Below are 23,714 nucleotides of genomic sequence, written 5' to 3'. Positions count from 1 at the left end.
AACAAGAACAAGTATGCAATGTACATGCTTCCTCCAGCTCTTGTGCCGAGCTAAAAAAGCAACTAGACGATGCAAGACAAAGCTACATGCAGCTTCAAGAAGTTCACAAGAAGGCTAACGTGACTATTCAGTCCCTAAAAAAGAAGGTGCGAAAACTAGGAAGTAAAATAGAAACCTTCGAAAGGCGAATAAAATTTCTTAATGAAGACCAAGTGCAGGCGCTTTCGAGAAGCAGCAATCAAGGGTCTACGTGGTCGCCGCAGACAATTAAACAGGGGCTGCAACTGAAGTTTGCTTGCGGAAAGTCTGGCTACAGAGCACTGATACAGCTTGGGTATCCACTGCCGACAGATAGAACATTGAATCGTCGCCTCCAGGGGTTGAAATTCTCGCCGGGAATCTTGAATGATGTTGTTGAACTCCTCAGGATCAAAGCGCAAGGCATGGAAGACATTGAAAGAGACTGTGTTTTGTTCCTTGACGAAATGGAGATAGCGCAAGGGTTTCAGCTTGACCGTGCTGAAGACACCGTGTTCGGAGGTGTGACGCTTCCACCTAAGCCAGATAATCCCGCTAGTCATGCACTGGTGTTCATGGTAGGAGGCCTCAACAACCGATGGAAACAGGTGATCGCATACCATTTTACTGGGAGCCACGTCGACGGCAGTACTCTCAAGGACTGCGTTCTCGAAATTGTCCGCCTGTGTGCAGATATTTCGCTCAGAGTCCGAGCAGTAACGTCAGATATGGGCGCATCAAACCGAGCGATGTGGGGCGATCTCGGGTTTTCCAGCCATCGGAACTCCAAGACTACGTGCTCTATAACACATCTGTCATTCAGTGAAACGGAGTTAGTTTTCAATGCAGATGCTGCCCATGTGCTCAAGAATATCAAGGGTCAGCTTCTAAACTCTATCGTGTTCACATTAAGTGATGCAACCGTCAGCGAGCACAACCTACCTTCAAAGGATGTGAAACTAGAGCACGTACGCGCTGTCCTAGAGTTCGACAAAGAAAGGGAGCTGAAGCTCGCGCCGAAGCTTTCTGAAGCACATGTTTCCTCAGGACATTTCACAAAGATGAAAGTGGGACTTGCAGTGCAATTTTTCAAAAAGACCCCCGCTGCAATCCGGTACTTGGTGAAAGAAAAAATACTGGAGCAAGAAGCCGAAACCACAGCATGGTTTTTAGAACTTTTATCAAGGTGGTATACTCTGATGTCATCGCGCCACCCCTCCGTTTCTCTTAGTCTTCAAGACATGGAGAAGCATTATGAAGCTGTCTGTACTCTCAAGCTGGCCATCAATACTTTTCAAGGCATGAATATGGGCAGCACCTCGCAGTGGAAGCCATTACAGGCAGGCCTTCTAATCACCACTACTGCTGTACTTCAACTCCAGGACATTCTTTTGAGCTCTGAAGGTTACACTTTCTTTCTAACTGGCAGAATACTGCAAGATTGCCTGGAAAACCTTTTCTCTGTTGTTCGCCTGAAGAAGCCGGTTCCAGATGCATTGGACACGAAATATGCTCTCAAAGTTGTGTGCATTAGCCAATTTTGGCGCACGTCGAAGACAACCAGCTATGCTGTCGATGATTCGGAGTATCTGGTTGATCTACTGACAGATGGCAAGTGTGAGCTAGCTGAACCAGACCCATCTGAAATCGATGATTCTGAGATACTCTTCATTGAAGAGCCGATATCTACAGAATGTAGCACCCTCTTTCATATTGCCGGATTCCTCGTGAAAGGCATTATCAAAAAGATAAGCAGTTGCGAGCAGTGCAAAACTGCTCTGCTAGGTTCGACAGACAGTCGGCATTCTTACCTGACAAGGCTAAAAGAATACATCCGGAACGGCGACAACCTGCATTGCCCCAGTGCTCAAGTAATGAGTATTCTGAAGTCGTGCGAGGAGCTATTCAAGGGAATCACTGAATGGACCGAAAGCCTTCTTACTGTACAATCTCCTTTACAGGCTGTTGTGACGTACTTGAGCAAAATGGGAAAGTTCAACGTGAATGCTTGCCAAGTGCACAGTGCAACTGTTCAGAAGCTTCTCATTTCCACCTATGCCCGAATGAGGTTACGCATTCACCTGCGTCAGCTTGAAAAGAAAGAAGTCAACGGCCGCGGAAGCAAAACGTGTGCTGCAGTAAACTTGCAGTGAAACCACAGTTTTGATAGTGTGCACATAGCTGGTGTGTACTTTTTATAACTTTTTTCTATAGTGTTTTCATATTTTTCGCACATTGTTGATGCAGCGGTGTCGCAAAGCTTTTGATCACAACACCATATTTTTTGTGGATTCTTTCAGTGATTTCTACATAAGTGTTTTGCTGTAATGAAAAAGAAATATTCAGTTAACTCGACGCGAACTTTTTAAGGCCGGAGAATATAAGAGGTTTCATAAAATATTGGATGTCGCAATACATTCCAAATACCCCACTTCAGCCTCGTTTGTGTGTGTGCGCTTTCGAAGAATGACTGCCTTCTGATAGCAGCCACTGAGGTTCTTGACTTCGCCGAAAGTGTGACATTTTATCATTTGAGTCATTCTCCTTCTATTCATAATGATTTGTGTCGTTTGGCGAGAAAAACAGCTTACTTTCAAGGAAACGCGTTCGGCACCAGTGCGCGCTCCCGAAGCGCGATGAAAGAAGTGGGCACAAATACGGCGGACTCCGTAGCAGACGACGCGGTCGTCCCCACCCTCCACGGAGCGGCGGAGGGGGGCGCGCGCATCGAGGCACCCTAGTCGCGAGTAATAAAGCCGGTCGTGTGTAAAACTCTCAAAAATTTTAAAAAACCGTTCCAAAAAGCGAACAAACATGCGGGATAGCAAAATGCTATGGGTGGGGCCATAGAGCAAACATAAAATTGTAACTACGTTGTAGCTCCTGTTGGTCTTGCTTTTTTGGCGGTGCCATGTTTTGGTTTCGATTGTAAGTCGACCCCCCCCCTTCAGATTTTCAAATTTAAAAAAAGTGGTCGACTTACAATCGTGTAAATACAGTATCTATTTCACGTAAGAGAGCAGCTTGAAATGATACCATACATGCGAGCCTGAAGATGGCATTCTCGCAAAGGACAAAGCACGACCCAAGAGGGAGCCCACAGCAGTACTGTGGCTGTGCTGACTACACATGAATTTAGTCGAAGTCAAAGCAACTGAGTGTTTGTAAACACTAAATTGAAATTAATGGCTATAAAACAGTGTTGCATTGATTTCTTTCATTCTTTGCATGTTTTTATTCGCAAAAGTGGAGAGAAACACTGCACAAAAAATCAAAGCTCTCCTGCAGAGGAGCTTCCAGACACATCTGCAGAGGAGAACACTTGTTAAGGCTATTTAGTGAAGCAACAGGTTCTAAACTATGGCACTACATCCCGATGCAAAGAATCTGCACTTGCAGGCCTCGTAGCTTCAGCACTGATTCGAGGAACTACAGAAATGGAGCATATACCGCCTGGTATTGATAACATACTGAAAAAACACATAAGCTTTGTTCACTGAAATTTAGCATAATTATTTTCAGCAGTCCTTGTCAGCTGGTCTACTGCCCACTGACTGGAAGATCGCCAAAGAATGTGGCAGCCACAGTGGGGATTGAACCCATGACCTCGGCAGCACAACGCCATAGCCACTGTGCTACGCATGACAAAAGTACACATGACAAGGAATTTCCAATTTTAAGAAAGCGTCAATATTCCCAGCTTCTGCAGTGTAGTTTGCTTTAGATTTTCACACAACTTTATATTGGTCAATTAGTACTGCACCAGGAACCACAGAAATAGACCACCTCACCTCAAGGACCTGGGCGATAATCTTTGTCACAGCAACACCACATAGTGGAGTTGTGCTGGCTGTCTTCCAGAGGAGTGTGTCGCCACAGACGAGGGCAATAGCGCTGTTCCAACCATAGACAGCCACTGGGAAGTTGAAGGCTGTTATGACACCCACAATGCCCAGTGGATTCCAGGCTTCAAGGAGAGCGTGACCTGGCCGTTCACTAGGAAGCCACTTTCCCTCAATGGTGCGCGACAGGCCAACAGCATAGTCACACACGTCAATATACTCCTGAACCTGCATAACACATAAGCGGTAAATATACTTGTGTGCAAGACATAAAAAAGTACAAGATGTTGCAAAATTAGGAATCATTTAATAATCACCAATCCTCAATTCCTTAGCTTGCATTGAACAAGATACCCACAGACTCAAGTACTGGTGAAATAAGAGCATGGATTGGCTGAAGCTTTGTCTTCAGATTTTTATTCCTTGTAGTGGATACATTTTCATGAAGTTTACTATCTACACACCATTAAAAACGTAAAGCACTATTGGTGATGCTTGAAATCCCTTTTTCTCATAACTTAAAAGCAGTTTAGCATTAAGTTATAGCTTCAGCAACTCACAGAATGTTTATTTAATAAGGTAGTCTCACCTTGTACAGCACATTTTCCAGAGACTTGCTCTGCAATGAACACTGCAGCAAATATGTGTGGAGAGCAGGTATACAGTGTTGTCTTTTCAAATGTCATTTTCGCACAGTAATCACACAGAGTACAGTTTACTGCTACAATAGCTGTACTGATTAACTGATGCTATATTGCACATTGTTCTAGCTTGAGAAATGCTAATCTTGAGGACCGTTCATGCGGCCAGGCTGCAGGAATCAATGCCAATGCAATGACATGTCTAAATAGCACCATGCGAGGACAGAAACATGAGCTTGAGTACGCACTCCAGCCTTGTCACGTACAATGCAAACGCTGCGCATAGGCACTAAAGTTGCATGTAGCTGCATTCAGCTATGTAGTGCAGATACCGCAATCAGCGCGCTTGCTGAGCGCACTGCAGCTTGCCGAGGTCAACCCCATTTGGCATGTCGTAGGTGCCGAAATCGGAAATAGTGTCATCTACATGAACATCGAAAATAGGACTTGGACAGTGCGCCCTTGTTGCTGTAAAGTGTTTCTGAAATAGTCTAGTTCAACTTCAAATGCATTGCTCGACTTGAATAAGAAGTGCTTCAAGGCTCTGTTAACCAGTTTAAGATGTATACCAAGTGTTCAGGCATGGAGCAGCTTTTGGTGCATCATCAAAGGTGGTTGTCATTTGTGTACCACTCTGCATGGTGCAAGGCATCCCAATGGTTGACACGGTGACTGACAAATTCTCAGCCAGGCTCACAGATTCTGAATCTGAACCAACTCATGACTCTTGACATGAGCTGGGAATTGATGTCTTCGATATTCTTGCCGGCATGCTTTGACAAGTTAATAAATGAAATGGAAGTACAAACTGAAACCAATGCCGTGAGCAGTGCACACTTTCTGTGCACAGTGCCCAGTGCCAGAGCAGAATAGAGCAAAAGTACCTCTCCCAAGCCTTCAGCGAGAATCTTGCCCATCTCCAGGGACACGAGCTTGCCCAGTGGCTCCTTGTAGCGGCGAAGTGCATCGCCCATCTGGCGGACAATCTCACCCCGCTTGGGGGCTGGAAGGTCTGCCCATTGTTGCCAAGCTGCAGAACTTGCAGCCACTGCAGCCTCATAGTCTGCTGGTGTAGCCTGGACCACCTCGGCGATGGGTCGAGCATTGGCTGGGCAGTAGGATGTCAGCACCTACAGGAGAGAAGCGCACATAAGACCATTCCCAAAACGGCAGGCTAGTTCGGACCAGAGAGCATGTGCTCTTGAATTTACTCTGAAAATGCTTCTGCAACTTAGTCAAACACCCAATTCATATCTGGCACAGGTATTTACTCATAATAGCAAAGCCTTTAGCGCTGCTAAGAGATTTATTAGCAACTGGCGCGAACGGGTAGCTGTCAAGCGTTCGGCGAAAGACAGCAACCACGAGCTCATGCTGGTAGCGATGGTGCTGTGGCGCAGGCGGCTACTCTTCTTCGTTACAATCGCCCTCCGCATAAAAAGGCGCCATCCTGGCGGCTTAAGGCGAAGAGACTACTATTGGGTCGTAGTACAGTAAAAGCTCGTTAATTCGAACCGCAAGGGGAAGCCGCTTCAGTTCGAATTAACGAAAGTTCGAACTAACGAAAGTGCAGGAGAGCAACAGTACACTGCGATTTAGAAGCAGTAGGGCATGTCAGAAATTTGGCGTGTCAGAAAGTGATGGCGTGTGCCGCGGGCACACGCCATCTTGAAGTCGAAGCTCTGGGTCCGAATGTGCCACACTACCGATGTCCACCGAAACGAACGTTAGCCGAGGCTTAACACCATCACAATGAATCGCGATGGCCGATACCTCCTAAGCTGAAAACAGACGTGCACAACCGATGAAGACTGCCGAGGCAAAGAGGCTGAACATGTGAAGGTGGCGAAGGCCCTGATTCGTTGGTTCTTGATTGCAGGCGCAGCTGCGACGTACTTGATTCGCTGTGTTACGATGGCGCTTGCCATGCCATCTCTGCACAACATTAGCAGCTGTAGAAGATTTGCAAAGCCTCCGTGATTCGCAACGGGCACGAAGTCTCGGAGGTTACGTAGAACGGAGAGGCGGCAGCCGCCGCTGCCTTCTGGCTGACCCCGCGTCGGTTAGATTTTTTTTTCGATTTTGCCTTCTCTCGCCGCTCTCTCCGTTTCGCAGGCAATACAGCCTTGTGTGTAGGCAGTAGGCGCGTTTCTCTGGCCGTGTGCCAGGCGAGCGTAGTTCGAATTATCCGTGAGGGAACCTTCTCGCGTTCGAATTAACGGACTTTTTTATACATACACTTCTGTGGAGCTTGGCCGGACCAAATCGTACAGTTCGAATTATCCATAAATTCGAATTATTGAAGTTCGAATTAACGAGCTTTCACTGTACGGCTTAAGGCGAGAGACGTGGAGAAGTTCGCGGCCGCGATGGCGTAGGTCCGTCGATGGCGTGAGGGGCTCTACGATGTAATTGACGGAGGACGTTTGCTGGAGAACGCGGTAGGGTCCTAGGTACTTTGCGACAAGTTTTGAGGAGAGGCCGGGTGTAGCAGCGGGTACCCGAAGCCATACGAGAGAGCCAGGCAAAAAAGTTGGGGCAGAACGGCTGGCAGGTTGAAGGGATTGCTGCTGCCGCTGGTCCTCGGTGGAAAAAGAGCGGGCAAGCTGGCGGCATTCCTCGGCATGACGAGCAGCTTCAGATAGCGGAGTACTTTCGGACGCGTCAAGTGTATATGACAGAATGGTATCGAGAGTAGTAGAAGGTTCTCGTCCGTATAGGAGAAAGTAAGGGGAAAAACCAGTAGTTGCTTGGGTCGCAGAATTGTACGCATACGTCATGAAAGGGAGAACTTGGTCCCAGTTTTAATGATCAGAGGCGACGTACATGGAGAGCATATCGCCAAGAGTACGGTTGAAGCGCTCGGTCATGCCGTTAGTTTGCGGATGGTACGCTGTACTGGTGCGGTGAACGATTCGGCATTCGTCGAGTAGTGCCTTCAAAGCATCGGAAAGAAAGGCGCGGCCTCTATCGCTCAGAAGTTCGCGAGGGGCACCGTGGCGAAGAACGAAATGTCGTAATAGAAACGAGGCAACGTCGCGGGCAGTGGCAGTCGGCAGAGCAGCTGTTTCAGCATAGCGGGTCAAGTGATCCACTGCAACAATAATCCAGCGGTTGCCTGCTGGAGTGGAGGGTAGCGGTCCGTAGATGTCTATACCAACACGATCAAAAGGCCGACGAGGGCAGGGAAGGGGTTGTGATGGATAGACTTGTCCGGGAGGTAATTTTCGGCGTTGGCACTGAGCGCAGGAGCGAATGAACTTTCTGACGTAGTTATACATGCCGCGCCAATAAAATCGGATGCGTAGTCGAGCATAGGTCTTGAAGAGGCCGGCATGTGCGCACTGAGGGTCTGCGTGGAAAGCGTCGCAGATAAGGTCACGGAGATGGCGCGGTATCACGAGAAGCCACTTGCGACCGTCAGAGAGGTAATTACGACGATAAAGAAGGCCGTCGCGAATGCAGAAGTAAGTAGCCTGACGGCAAAGAGCGCGAGATGGGGAAGAGGTGGATGGATCAGAAAGGATGCTGATGAGAGCACTGATCCAGGGATCCTTGCGCTGCTCCGACGGCATGTTGCGCAGTTCATGAGATGGAACTGTGGGCTCAAGGGCGGATAGGCAAGCGCAGTCAGCGGAGACCGGTGAGCGAGAAAGGGCGTCAGCGTCCGTGTGTTTGCGGCCGGAACGGTAGAGGACGCGGATGTCGTACTCCTGTAGCTTAAGGGCCCAGCGAGCAAGTCGGCCAGATGGGTCCTTAAGGGTAGACAGCCAACAAAGGGCGTGATGGTCGGTGACGACATCGAAAGGGTGACCATACAAATAAGGACGGAATTTTCCAAGGGCCCAAATAATGGCTAAACACTCTTTCTCTGTAACAGAGTAATTAGCCTCGGCCTTTGTAAGAGTTCGGCTCGCGTAGGCAATGACATATTCATCAAAGCCCGCTTTTCGTTGTGCGAGTACGGCGCCAAGTCCGACGCCGCTGGCATCGGTGTGGACCTCTGTGGGCGCCGCAGGATCGAAGTGGCGGAGGATAGGTGGCGAGGTTAGCAGGCGGCGTAATTTCGTGAAGGCGTCATCACAGGCGGGCGACCAAGAGGAAAGTTCTTTGTCGCCACTTAGAAGGGCTGTCAGGGGTGCACTTATGGAAGCGAAATTTCGAATGAAACGTCGGAAGTATGAGCATAAACCAAGGAAGCTTTGAAGCTCCTTTAACTTCTTTGGTTGCGGAAAGTCGGTGACAGCGCGGAGCTTGGCTGGATCCGGAAGGACACCCTCTCGTGATACAACATGGCCAAGAATAGTGAGCTTTCGGGCGCCAAAACGACATTTTTTTAAGTTAAGTTGAAGTCCCGCGTCAGTAAGGCATTTGAGAACTTGCTCGAGACGGCTGAGATGGGTTCGGAAATCAGCGGAAAAGACAACTACGTCATCCAGGTAGCATAAACATGTGTTCCATTTGAGGCCGCGTAAAATATTATCCATCATTCTCTCAAAAGTGGCTGGAGCATTGCACAGACCGAAAGGCATTACGATGAATTCGTACAATCCGTCAGGTGTTACAAATGCTGTTTTAGGTCGATCAGATGGTGCCAAGGGGACTTGCCAGTATCCGGAACGTAAATCCAGCGAAGAGAAGAACTCAGCTCCCTGCAAACAGTCGAGGGCGTCGTCAATGCGCTGTAACGGGTAAACGTCCTTGCGCGTTATCTTGTTCAGACGTCGGTAGTCGACGCAGAATCGAATAGAGCCATCCTTTTTCTTAACAAGGACGACCGGTGATGCCCAGGGACTGTTGGAAGGCTGCACAACGCCACGCTTGAGCATGTCGGCAACCTGGTGGTCAATGACACGGCGCTCAGAGGTGGAAACTTGGTAAGGGCGCTGCCGTAAAGGTGCATGACTGCCGGTATCTATCTGGTGAAAAACGGTCGATGTGCGGCCCAAACCGGAAGCATGGCTGTCGAAAGAAGCGCTGAACCTCTGCAGGAGAGCAATAAGCTGGCTTCGTTCTGAAGATGACGTGCCATCGTCGATGGAGCAGTGGAAAGCGTCGAGGAGTGACTGATCAACCGCAGAGTCACAAGTAAGTGCGCCAAGGCCCGCAGAAGTAGAAACGGCAAGCGTGTCAAAGATGCAAAAGGTGTCGACCGGTTGAACAAGGCCTAGGCATTCGCCATGAGATAAAGCTAAAGTGCAGGCTGTGGGATTGTCGACGACCATTTTCGTGACGCCATTGCGAAGAGTAAGGAGAGCAAAGGGCAGCGGAGAACATCGGCGGCGAATGAACAGCTCAGAGGGCGTAAAGAGAACAGTGGCATCAGAAATAGCGGCGCACGACACAGGCACAAGCAGGGAAGAGCGTGGAGGGACGGAATTGTCTTCGGAAACAAACAGTTTAACACTGGAAGGGTCGTTTTCGATAGGCTCGACGTCGGGAAGTGCAGAAAGTTCGAGTTCGGCGTGACAACAGTCAATAACGGCGTTATTATTTGCAAGGAAGTCCCAGCCTAATATAATGTCCTGGGAACAAGTGGGCAGCACGACGAATTCGACGGTATACAGTAAACCTTGAATGAAGACGCAAGCAGTACAGGCAGCGAGAGGCGTTATATTTTGATCGTTCGCGGTTCGAAGGGAGAAGTCGGAGAGAGGCGTCGAAACCTTTCGTAGTGTGCGGGAGAGTTCGGCGGAAATTACGGATACGGCGGCTCCTGTATCTACAAGTGCCAGGGCGGCGATTCCATCGACAGAGACTTCGATGACATTGGCTGGAGAGGGACGAGGACTTGGGCATTGCGACGTGGACGCAGTTCGTGCCTCGGGAACTGCGGCCATCAGAGCTTCGGCCACGCTCAACACTGTGGACAGTGGCACTGCGGAAGAGGCTGCTATTGCCCTAGCCATCGTACACACTTCAACCATGCCAGCACCGGATGGACCTATCACAGTGGTCACTGATTCTCAGACCGCCTGCAGGACTTTGGCACAAGGGAGGGCGACACCCTACACACACCGCATCCTTACATCATTACACCCCACAGCGTTACACAGGGTGCGTATCGTCTGGACGCCTGGACACGCCTCTCTCCATGGTAATGAACGCGCTAATGCGGTAGCCCGAGAGCTCGCTAACCGGGCGCCATTGGAAGAGCTGCCCAACCCAGACGACGCACCGACAGCACCACTGAACTACACTGAAACTTTACAATATTACAGAGATACCAGGAGACACTTCCCTGCACCACATAATTCCCTTAATCGAGAAGATGCCGTTGCGTGGCGACAGCTTCAAACTAATTCATTTCCCTGCCTCTTTTATCTTCACCTCTTCCACCTCACACAATATCCCTCATACTGTCCCTATTGTGGAGCAAAGCCCACAATATATCATTGCACCTGGGAGTGCCCACATTCTCCGGGCTACTCCCGTATTCCTTCACCTTCACCTTCCTCCTGGGAGACTGCGCTGACCAGCTCAGACCCGCAAGAGCAGCGACGGCCGATCCGGCGGGCACGCGGAGTGGCGCGGGCCAATGGGGCCCTGAACTAAGGGCTCCACCCTGCGAGGAAGTCGCCCAATCTGATGACAAATAAATGTTTTCTCTCTCTCTCTCTTTCCTGCTCGGTGGACACGGGACGACGCCGCATCGGAGAAAGCGAGCGACGACGGGGAGATGGGGAGCGGCGAGTAGAGGCGGTTGGGCGGTCAGGGGAAAAGGAAGAGGTAGGAAGGCCGGAAGGCGACGACGAAAACGAACCGGGGAAAGGTGGCGCTCGCCGGATGTTCTGAAGAGGAGGCATGCCACGACGACAATGGCGCGCCACGTGACCAGCACCACCACAAGCAAAACATATTGGGCGGTCATCGAAGGTGCGCCACTGGTGGGGGTAAGGTCCGAGTCGCAGTTGAGGATTCGGAAAATGCTGTCGGTCGGGCAGCGGCATAGGAGGAAAATGCCGGCGGTCGTGAAGCGGCATAGATGGCGGCAAAAATGTCGGTGGTCGATGCATAGAGGGCGGCAGGGGCGCTTGTGGACAAGATCGGGAAACTGCTTCAGCGTAAGTGAGAGGAGCCGTGACTGGTGGCTGCTCAACAGCTGGAGGAACGGCTTGAGAGACTTGTTCTTGAATGAAGTCGTGGATCGTAGGATGCAAAGCAGGGGGTGGTTCCTGGACAGAAGATATCAACGATAGCTGGCGGGCGACCTCTGCGCGAACGAATTCCTGGATTTTTACGAAGAGAGCAGCATGAGTGTCGTCGATTCCAAGGCTTGATAGAGAGTCGGCGGGCGGGGTGGGACGGCGGGTGTGAAGCCGTTGCCTGCGCAACTCGTCGTAACTCTGGCACAATTCTATCACTTCAGCGACAGTGTGAGGACTCTTCGATATTAACATTTGAAACGCGTCGTTCTGAATACCCTTCATTATATGTTGGATCTTCTCCTCCTCTGACATCGACGCATTCACCCGTTTGCAAAGGTCGACAATGTCCTCAATGTAGCTCGTAAAGTTTTCTCCGGCCTCTTGGGATCGTGTGCGCAAACGTTGTTCTGCACGAAGCTTTCGTACTGCAGGCCGACCGAAAACTTGGGTAAAGTTGGTCTTGAAGACCAACCATGAAGTGAGGTCGGCTTCATGGTTGAGAAACCATAGTTTCGCAATGCCCGTAAGATAAAATGCGACGTTTCTCAACTTGGTAACGTCGTCCCACTGGTTATGGGCACTCACTCGCTCATAAGACGAGATCCAATCTTCAACATCGTTGTCATCTGTGCCGGAGAAGATAGGGGGATCTCGCTGATGCAAGGCACCGGCACAAACCAAGGTGGCCGGCGCCGTTGGAGGAGCTGGAGGAGTGCGTGCGTCATCGGGCATGATGGGGGGTAGAGTGCGACTCCGAAGTTCCAGGGTGGTCGAAACCCAGCACGTCCACCACTTGCTAAGAGATTTATTAGCAACTGGCGCGAACGGGTACCTGTCACAAGCGTTCGGCGAAAGACAGCAACCACGAGCTCATGCCGGTAGCGATGGTGCTATGGCGCAGGCGGCTACTCTTCTTTGTTACAAGCGCATTCAAAAAGACAGGGACGTGACAGAGACACAGGACAGCACTATTGGATTTGCAGAATTGCGCTAAAGGCTTTGCCATTATGAGTCAACCATACCAACTAGCCCAAGAATCAGCCTCACAGGTATTTAAATGCAAATGCTTTCACTTTAAAGTGTAAATGTACATTTGCAGCATGCACTTGGCAGCTTTTTATGACTTTTGCAGTGTTCTTACCAGGGTGTCAAACTGAACTGGACAGCAGCAGAACCAAATCAAACTGATATTTTTTTCCATTGTCTCAGAGCCATCGTAACTGAGCCGAAACATTTTGGAGGCACAGGTTAAGCATAGGGTCTTGTAGCTTAAATCCTATGGGAGCAGTCGTTTCGTGCATCTATTCAGCGATACACGCAGCGTAACTGCCATGAGAATTGTCGTGTGGTTCGCCACAATTGGCTCACTCAACCGTACACTTTGCGCATAGTCAGTGTGCATTGATAGATCGTCGCTGATGTTGCGTCGTCTAGGATACCACTTGTGATCGAGGCATTTGTTTATGTTTATATGTTTATTGCAATTTGTACTTAATCTCTGGTTCTCCACGATAAAGCACAGATGTAGACAACTCAATAAAGAGGGTATGTAGACTGTTTTGTGGTGCTCTGATATTAATAAGCAGATTACAAATTTATGTAATTGTAAGCTCTTTCTGTAACATTTACATGGCATCCCTGTTTTGAGGCAGTTTGCGTGAGCGCTATGGAGAAATCCAGGAAAAAAACATGTCTCGTAATGGAATGTGTGAAAATTCAAAATTTAGGATATGAAGCCCTGGCATTCAGACTGATGGTATTTCCTTAAATACAATAAAATAAAGAAATAATAGCCCTTGCTATTTAATCTGTGTTTAATTCGAGAATTCACTGTTTGATATTGCTACGGCACAATATGTGCGATCACGAAAGGCCAGCGGTGTGAAGACGACGACGGTTAGAAGCTTGCGCGGGCTGTCGCCTCTTGGCCAAGCGCAGCGTATTTTCCTTGTAAATATATTTGTACATAGCTTTTCGTCTGCATCTTAATACGTAACATATCTGGTGGAGGTGGACGTTCCCTGTACCTCGTCACGGAGCTTCGCATTGGACGGTACGTCGAGCCTTCCTTCATGGCTCCCGGTGACGACAACCCGACTCCGCCGGCTCCGACACCTGCTGCCACTACGCCGACCTACATCACTCTCCCCGCTCCCCGTGATCCTGGCGTATTCTCGGGCCACGATGGGGAAGACGTCGATGACTGGATCAGCCTGTATGAACACGTCAGCCGCAATAACCGGTGGGACCCTACTATTATGCTCGCCAACGTAGTCTTTTACCTCGGTGGCACACCTCGAGTTTGGTATCGCACGCACGAAGATGAGCTCACCAGCTGGGATTCACTTAAGACACAGCTTCGAGACTTGTTCGGCAACCCCTACGGTCAACAACTTGCCGCGCAGAAGGCGCTTTCCGGCCGTGTGCAGACGTCAACAGAGCCCTATGTCACGTACATTCAGGACGTCTTGGCTCTGTGCCGCAAAGTTGACACCCACATGACTGAGTCAGACAAGGTTTCCCACATCCTCAAAGGCATTGCCGATGACGCCTTCAACTTGCTCGTTTGCAACAACGTAGCCACGGTGGATGCTGTTATAAAAGAGTGCCGCCACCTGGAACTCGCCAAAAGCCGACGTATTGACCAGCAGTTTGCCCGTCTGCCCAACACCCCAGCGACATCTTCCTGTGCCGACGCTCCTCGTCCCAACAACACTGCCGATGTTACCAGGATCGTCCGGCGTGAGATCGAGGCCGCCTATCCGGCTGCCTTCGACTCCAGTCCCACCAACACATCTGCAGTCACGGTCTCACTGATCCAGGCAGTTGTCCGCCAGGAGTTTGAAAACATGGGTCTTCACACCATCTGCTCGGCCCATCGCCCTGATACCCGCCCGGCTTCTTCGATTTCGCCCCGTCCCGCATCTTCTTACCCACCACCTTTCCGCAACCCATCTGAATGGCGCACTGCTGACGACAAGCCTATTTGTTTCCACTGCCATCGAATCGGGCACATTTCTCGGTACTGTCGTAGTCGCTGGAGTTCCCCGATCCGGTCTACTTATACTGCCTACTCTCGCCCCTCAGGTGGCCCTTCTCGTCCCTATGCCGCACGCTCCGATAATGCTGCCACTGATTCTCCTGCAACGAACCGCCCCTATTCTCGTTCGCCTTCGCCCCAACGACGACAATCTCGCTCTCCCCAGCCCCGTCGCTCCTACTCGCCGACTCCCTTCGGACGCCACTCCCAGCCGGAAAACTAGACGATGCAGCGCCTCGAGGTTACGCTGCATTGCTCCCTACGCCGCCAAATCCTCTACTGACTTTGCCCACTCATCTGAACCTTCTTGACGTGCAAGTCGACGGTGTTTCTGTGTCTGCTCTCATAGACACTGGAGCGCATTTGTCCGTAATGAGCGCTGACCTTCGTAACCGGCTCAAGAAAATTATCACGCCCGCCACGACGCCTGTTGTCCGTGTCGCCGATGGCGGATCAGCCCCCGTAATTGGTATGTGTACCGCCCGCGTCTCCTTCGCCGATCGCTCAACAATCGTGCTATTCACAGTCATCGCCCACTGTCCCCACGACATCATCCTCGGCTTAGACTTCCTCTCTGCACATTCTGCTCTCATCGACTGTTCCGCCAGTACTCTCCGCCTTGACCTGCCTGTTCTGGATCCTGCTGAACCCCACCCCAGTCGCCTAAGTTCCGCCGACTTCGTTCGCTTGCCACCTTCGGCACTGACGTACGTTGACCTAGTGTCATCCCCACCAGTCCCCGACGGTCACTACATCGCGGCTCCTATGCAAGACGTCCTCCTTACACACGGGATCACAGTACCCCATACAGTTTTATCTATTACGGCGAATTGCGTCTGCCTGCGAGTGGTCAACTTTGGCTTGACGACACAAGTGCTGCCACGTGGGATGTCTTTGGCCCAGCTATGTTCATTCGAGGATCACTCAGTAGCATCCATTGCAGTAGACGACACTTCATCCGATACTCCTCTACCATCGCAGTCGACAAATTGTACCATCGCTGACTTACGGAAAATGATTGCCCCCGACTTGCCCTCTGAGCACGCTTGTGAACTCTACCGCGTTCTGTTTTCCTACCACGATATTTTTTACTTTAACGACCGTCCTTTGGCCCAAACTACAGCTGTCAAACATCGCATTAATACCGGCGATGCCCCTCCTATTCATCGCCGCCCGTATCGAGTGTCCCCAGCTGAGCGTCAAGTTATTCACGCAGAAGTTCGCAAAATGCTTGCCAAGAACATTATTGAACCGTCATGTAGTCCTTGGGCGTCACCGGTTGTGCTGGTAAAAAAGAAGGATGGCTCATGGCGCTTTTGCGTGGATTATCGGCACCTTAACAGGGTTACCAAAAAGGACGTGTATCCCCTACCTCGGATTGATGACGCCCTTGACTGCCTCCACGGTGCTCGCTATTTCTCCTCTATTGACCTTCGCTCCGGCTATTGGCAGATTGCCGTGGACGATCTCGACCGCGAGAAGACTGACTTTGTAACACCCGACGGTCTTTATCAATTCAAGGTGATGCCGTTCGGCCTATGTAACGCTCCTGCCACTTTTGAACGCATGATGGACTCCCTTCTTCACGGTTTCAAATGGTCCACATGCTTGTGCTACTTGGACGACGTTATCGTATTCTCCCCAACGTTCGCTACGCACCTCGAGCGCCTGTCAGCAGTCCTGGACGTTTTTCGGCGAGCCGGTCTGCAACTCAACGCATCGAAGTGCCAATTCGGCCGTCGCCAGATTACCGTCCTTGGACATCTCGTTGACGCGAACGGAGTGCAACCGGACCCAAGCAAGATCCATGCTGTTGCGCACTTCCCTGTTCCGAAGTGTGTCAAGGATGTGCGCAGCTTCATCGGCCTTTGTTCGTACTTCCGCCGTTTCGTGAGGAATTTCGCCGCCATAGCACGACCACTAACCGACCTTTTGAAAAAAGACTCTCCTTTCCAGTGGGGCGATAACGAGGCCTCTGCATTCTCTCATCTAATCGACATTCTCACAACGCTTCCCGTTCTGGCCCATTTCGATCCTTCTGCGCCTACCGAAGTCCGTACTGATGCCAGCGGTCACGGAATTGGAGCAGTCCTGGCACAACGCCAGCGTGGCCACGACCGTGTTATCGCTTACGCCAGCAGGCTCCTCTCACCCGCGGAGCGCAACTATTCCATCACTGAACGTGAGTGTCTGGCCCTAGTTTGGGCGGTTGCGAAATTCTGCCCATACTTATATGGCCGATCCTTTTCCGTTGTCACAGACCATCACGCGCTTTGTTGGTTATGCTCATTGAAAGACCCTTCAGGAAGACTTGGTCGCTGGGCCTTACGCCTCCAAGAATATTCGTTCTCTGTCACCTACAAATCTGGCCGACTACACAAGGACGCTGACTGCCTGTCTCGCTACCCGGTAGACGAGCCTGACGACGCCGACAGTAGTACCGCCGACGGCATTTTCTCTGTGTCTGCCTTCGCTAATATCGCCGATGAGCAGTACCGAGACCTATCACTGCGAGTACTCGTCGAGCGTCTGCGCTCTACACCTACCGACGCATCCGTTCGCCGATATGTCCTCCAGGGCGGCATTCTGTACCGAAGGAGCTTCCTCCCTGATCTTCTTCTTGTTGTGCCACAACATCTATGACAGACTGTGCTCTTTGAGATGCATGACGCACCCACTGCAGGACATCTTGGGGTAACCCGCACGTACGACCGCGTCCGCCGCCGCTTCTATTGGCCTGGTCTCGCTCGCTCCGTTCGACGCTATGTTGCTGCCTGTGATCCCTGCCAGCGTTGGAAGACACCTCAGGTGCTACCTGCCGGTCATCTCCAGCCGATCCCCGTCCCTGTGGAACCGTTCTTTCGTGTTGGATTAGACCTGCTCAGTCCCTTTCCCACGTCATCCTCTGGGAACAAATGGGTAGCCGTCGCGACTGATTACGCCACCCGATACGCTATCACTCGGGCTCTCCCTACCAGCTGCGCCACTGACGTCGCGGACTTTCTCTTGCGTGACATTATCTTGCTTCATGGCGCCCCGCGACAGCTGCTTACTGACCGTGGTCGAAACTTCCTCTCGAAAGTTATCGCTGACATTGTGCGTTCCTGTTCCATTCAACACAAACTGACTACTTCATACCATCCTCAAACCAATGGCCTGACAGAGCGGTTAAACCGTACTCTTACCGATATGCTAGCCAAGTACGTTTCCAAGGACCACCACGACTGGGACATTGCCCTTCCTTACGTAACATTTGCGTACAATTCTTCCCGGCACGACACCGCCGGATTTTCTCCCTTTTATCTACTGTACGGTCGCGAACCTACCTTGCCCCTAGACACGGCACTTCCTCCTGCTGCGGTCTCAACAAGCGAGTATGCGCGCGACGCCATCGCCCTCGCCGACCATGCACGCCAGCTTGCCCGTGCTCGACTTACGGCCTCACAGACCACTCGGCAGTGTCAGTACAACGCCCGCCATCGTGACGTACAGTTTTCACCTGGTGCACTCGTGCTCCTGTGGTCGCCCTCTCGTCACGTCGGACTTTCAGAGAAGCTTCTTTCACGATACACAGGGCCCTACCGCGTGCTGCGCCAGGTGACGCCTGTGACTTACGAAATTGCTCCTGTGGGCTCAACCTCGTCCTCTCCTGAGGCATCTAGTGATGTCGTACACGTCAGTAGGCTCAAGGCCTACTACACTGCTTCCGAGTCCGATCTTTAGTCGCTCCGGGACGGCGCTTTTGCAGCCGGGGGTAGTGCTACGGCACAATATGTGCGATCACGAAAGGCCAGCGGTGTGAAGACGACGACGACGGTTAGAAGCTTGCGCGGGCTGTCGCCTCTTGGCCAAGCGCAGCGTATTTTCCTTGTAAATATATTTGTACATAGCTTTTCGTCTGCGTCTTAATACGTAACAATATTGTTGAATATTCGTTTCTGTTTGAATATGAGATAAACACACTCATTGGAGACTCGACGGAGCCAGAGATGCGAAAGACAGGACTGTTCCGAATGATTCACCTGCAAGAAACCCAGGTATCTTGTTGCACAGGGGCACCAGTCTGCGTGAATGCACGGGCCAAATAACTACTGCTTGATAAGCGACAGTCATTCAGCAAGGCTGCCTCACTAAAGCAGCCTATGATATACAAATTTGTTGTCTCAATGTTTGGCAAACAAATATTTTTTTTACCACTTTACACGTATGTATCAAATAATTCAAAATAAGTTTACTTCATGATACAGCCTCCATATAAATCTTGTTTCACTTTGTTTAGAAATGTGAAAGTATTTTATATTTGATTCAGTAATGCGAGGTTGTTTTCTTCCTTTGAATATTCGTGTTTGATTTAATAAGGAAATTTTACTATTCGAAGATCCTCAGAAAAAGTTGTATTCAACAGACATCTTGGCCCATCTTGCTTAACATGTCACACAATGTGTACCGAGTTCTGCTCTGTGTCAGCACTACACACTTATTTGTTTTAATGCAAAGCATTCTTTGCCTCATGTCAGGAACTTGGCAGGAGGTTGGTAGGCAAGTAGGTCTTTCATGTCTTGCCACATTTCGGACCTCTGTAATAAACGAATTACTGACAGCGAAATAAAACCTCTGCCTTTGAGCAGAGCAGCTCAATGCTCTAACCAGCAGTGTACAATCGCACGCGTACTCCCCTCATGCTAAAGCTGGCAAGCTATTTGAGACGTTTGGCGCATACGTTCCACGAGACTTTGTAGTCAAAGTTCTCACCTTTCAGGGTCATCAAAAGAAATTATGAATATAGTAAAAATGTTTCATCTAACACATGTTGACTCGGACAACAAGAAAAAGTAACGTTTAGGACTTATCTGCAACAAATCGGCCCAATTGGGTAACCTCGATTTATGTTTTGACATAACCTATGTCAAAGGAAAATTCTACACTGACCGAAAGATGTACAATTACACACAAGCCAATGTTACAGGTATAGGCTCTGCACTAAAAGAATATTTAATAAATTATGAATTGCTTTCAGAAACTTCCAGTGTGAACGATTTATGGGTATCATTTAAAACGAAAATTTTGGAGCTAGGAGACCACTATATACCATCATGGGTTCAGACAGCCCAGCGTTTTAGAAGCAAGCCCTGGTTAAATGCAACATTACATTCTCTTGTATTTGAAACGCAAAGAATATATGAAAAAGAAACTTCCTTATTGAAGGAAAGACTGCAAGCTATTACCAAGGGATTGCAAAAGAAAACGATAGAAGCAAAGCGGATATTTTTTTAGTTTTTTAACACGTGGTTGCAAATCACCTCGAAGGAATTCTGGAAGCATGTCAGACGTAACCAGAAAGATAGGGTCTATTCAACCGCTTGAGCTAAATGATGAAATAATAATAAAGCCAATTCCTTTAATAACTTCATCACCTCAGTTTTTTCCTTGAAAGTATCAAATGAGCTACCACCCTGCCCTAGAAATATAACCATACAAGACATGGAAGAAATTATTTATTTATTTACAAATACTGCTGTCTCAGAGTTGAGACATAGCAGGAGTAGGTAAGTACGTCAAGACAACATACAATCAACATGTCACATGTAAACGAACTTTGTCTACAAAACGCTCATGTGGCAATTTTCGGAGATGAGTATGTAGGTTATTCGAGAATTCAATAGGAAATGGAAAGAAAGAAAAATTAAGCCATCTAAGTGAACAATATTCAAAGAATTGGCTCTTCGTGCTACATGTGACAAGGAGCTAACAAATGTCACAGGTACGTCGACAATGACATAAGCATGTGCAATTTTGTGCAACATTATAATCCTTTCACACGTGCGCCTAAGTGCCAACGGCTCAAGCGATAGCAGTTGAAGAAAAATTCATCCTGGTCCAGGACTCGAACACTGGGCCACCGCCTTTCCGGGGCGAACGCTCTACCATCTGAGCTAGTCAGGCAACCAGGAGATGGCAGGGCAAAGTCGAATTTGCCAACAACTCGAAGCAAAGGCAAGAGTTTGACGTAACAGTTCTGCGGAAACCCACAAGGTGGAAAGAAGTAATTGCTAGTTTCCGCAGAACTATTACGTCAAACTCTTGCCTTTGCTTCGAGTTGTTGACATGGATGGATGGATGGATGTTATGAGCGTACCCTTTGGAACCGGGCGGTGGGTTGCGCCACCAAGCTCTTGGCATTATATTGCCTAATGCCCTACCTAGGTTAAACCATGAAAAAAGAAAAAAAAAAACACTATGAACTCCCACAACCAAATTTTCTGATCCGCTATTGCAATCTGTTCTTTTGTACGTCTCCGTTTTTTGTTGTTTCCCTACTTTTATTCCACCAATCGTCCAATCACCTCTTACTAATCCTTATTGCGGACATGTTTACTTTTCCACTGCTCTCGCTGAACCCAAGGGCTTCAAGGAAGCCAGTGGTGCCTGAATCGACCGCTGGGTAGACGTCTTCACATTATAATAAAACATGCTCCATAGTCTCCCTAGCTTTACCACTGCAAGCACATGCTTCTTCCTTCGTATATCTCGCTTTATAGGTGCGTGTTCTAAGGCACCCCGATCTCACTTTGAAAAGTAATGACCTTCCCTTTGAGCTATCAAATTGTTTCTTTCCTAATTTCGTTTTTTCCTCTTAAGTAGTTACTTATGGCAGATTTCTCTTCCATTGCCGCCACCTATCAGATTATTTCAGCCTCTCTGACTTTCTGCTTGACGTTCTTTGTTGCTGTGTTGCCTGCCCTACAGGCCACATCCTTGCTGGTAAGCTTCCTAGTTCTTTTTCTCCCCTGTGAATCAATGTTTTTCCTGCACAAATACCTTAACACTCTCCCAGACCATTTACTTTCTTCCGCATTCCTCAGTCGTTCTTCATACTCAATTTTACTGCGAGCTTCCCTCACTTCAAAACTAGTCCAGCCCACATCACCGTGCACAGCTTCATTTGTAGTCTTCCCGTGAGCGCCCAATGAGAGGTGATCCACCGACCTTTGGTTCCCATCGAGTCCCGATTGTAACCCTGATTTAAAGCAAACGACCGCATTTCCAAAAGTCCTGGAACCATTACACCTTTCCACAGACCTCGGAGCACCTTGTACTTATTGTATCCCCATAGTGCTCTGTGCTTTCTTATGGCTGCCATTTATCATCCCCTTCACTGTTATTGTTTTTTCCTGTGTTTCCATTATACCGTATTTTCGCGATACTTAGCACCCCCCCTCTATTGTCGCGAAAAAATTGGGGAAAAAAGTTTGCATGCGAATCTAAGCACCCCCCTATTTGTTAGGAAGAGCGCGTAGCCAAGACCGCCAAGCGCGCTTGCTCGCTCTGTCATCGAGCCGGAGCCGTCGGAGTCCCGAGGTGGAATGGCGTCCGCGGTGCGATCTTACCGCACAGCCGGACTGCAGAGCGGGGCGGACTCGTGAGTGGCAGTGATAGTGACTAAGCATCCGACACAAGTGGTGGGCTCACTGTCTGCGCCGATCTTTCTTTCAGATGTTTGCAAAATAAAATGTTATTTCTCACACCCGTCTCGTCGTGATGTCGCAGCGAAAAGGGGGAGGGGGGAAGGGTCATTCTAGATTTTTCGAATCTAAGCACCCCCCCCACTTTGGGCATCGTGATCATGAAGAAAAGGGGGAGCTTAGAATCGAGCAAATACGGTATATTGCCTTCGTTTATCCATATACCAATGTATTTATATTCTGTTACACAAGGTATTTCCTGGCCCTGTATCGCCGCTGTCTGTTCACTGTTTTCATTGCATATTACCATAACACCTGATTTTCTAACACTAAATGTCAAACCTAAATTGTTGCCTTCCTGTCCACAGAGAAGTCCACAGATGTCCAAAGAAAGCCAGACGTTGCAAATCACTTTCCTTGTTAGCTAGCAAGACTATGTCATCCGCATAAAATAAATCTGGAAGCTGCTGCTCTACTACTGTAGCCGCCTGTTTGTATGAGATATTAAAGTCGATATTACTTCCTTCTAGAGCCCTCTCCATCTTCACCATGTACATTATAAACAGCAGTGGGGATAAAGGGCACCCCTGCCTCGGTCCCCTGTTGATATGAACTTTCTACTCGCTCTTCATCCCTTCCCATTCTACACAAACGGTATTTTCTAGGTAAATCTCTCTCAAAAGCTGTAGACAATCGTCACCTAAGCCTTCCCCTTCCAGAATATCCCACAAAATGTTGCGGTCGACGTTGTCATAGGCTCCTGTAATGTCTAAAAAGGCCACTATAAAGGTCTGCTTTCTACTTTTGATATTTCAATACTGAGTAAGAGCACATAAGTTACCATTTAAAGGCCTGCCTATTCTGAAGCCATTCTGAAGTTCCCCCCAAAATGCCATTATTCTCTGCCCATGCTTGCAGCTTTAATTTGATTGCCTGCATTGCTAACCTGTATATTACCGATGTAATGGTCACCGGTCTATACGAGTGAATTCTATCTTTCTCCCCCTTACCTTTATACATTAAATTCATCCTACTTTGTCGCCAACTGTCAGGTATTCGTCTATCTTTTAAAGTTTATTTCCACTGCTTTCACCAGAGCTTCCTTACTTTTTGGTCCTAATTCATTAATCAGCCTAACGGGGACCTCGTCTAGCCCTGTGGTTGTACGCTTAGGAATTTTCTCTTCGGCTTTCTTCCAGTTTAAATTTGTCAGCACCAGCTCCTTTTCCACCTGGTTCTCTTTCATGCTCTTTCATGCTCGCCCTGCCATCTGCTGGCTGCCTAGTTAGCTCAGACGGTAGAGCGATTGCCCCGGAAAGGCAGTAGTCCCGGGTTTGAGTCCTGGACCAGGACAAATTTTTCTTCAACTGCGAAGCTTTTCTTTCAAGGAACCCATATGGGTTTCCTTTGTAGCAATTGCTATGAATGGGTGGATGCCTCATTTCCACTAATTAATTACTTCTCTCCACCTTGTGGATTTCCACAGCACTATTACTTCAGTGTCCAGTATATTTGATCCCCTTGGCATTCTCTCACCCTTCACAGTAACCACCAAGCTGCTA

The 23,714-nt window shown here is 49.1% G+C and overlaps 1 protein-coding gene across 1 annotated transcript in view; it reads right to left on the bottom strand.

Annotated features, from left to right (window-relative positions):
* The window catches only part of Aldh7A1 (aldehyde dehydrogenase 7 family member A1), a 102,603-nt gene that overhangs the window by 72,945 nt on the left and 5,944 nt on the right, over positions 1-23,714 (bottom strand). Inside the window, exons 2-3 of the mRNA XM_065425252.2 lie at positions 5,386-5,631; positions 3,810-4,088 (exon numbers count right to left, since the gene is read on the bottom strand). Of these exons, the coding sequence (XP_065281324.1) occupies positions 3,810-4,088; positions 5,386-5,631 (525 nt within the window). The remainder of the gene's footprint in view (positions 1-3,809; positions 4,089-5,385; positions 5,632-23,714) is intronic.

This window comes from Dermacentor albipictus, chromosome 2 (genome assembly GCF_038994185.2).
Source record: "Dermacentor albipictus isolate Rhodes 1998 colony chromosome 2, USDA_Dalb.pri_finalv2, whole genome shotgun sequence".
NCBI classification, from domain to species: domain Eukaryota; kingdom Metazoa; phylum Arthropoda; class Arachnida; order Ixodida; family Ixodidae; genus Dermacentor; species Dermacentor albipictus.
This window is presented reverse-complemented; position numbering and strand designations above follow the sequence as displayed.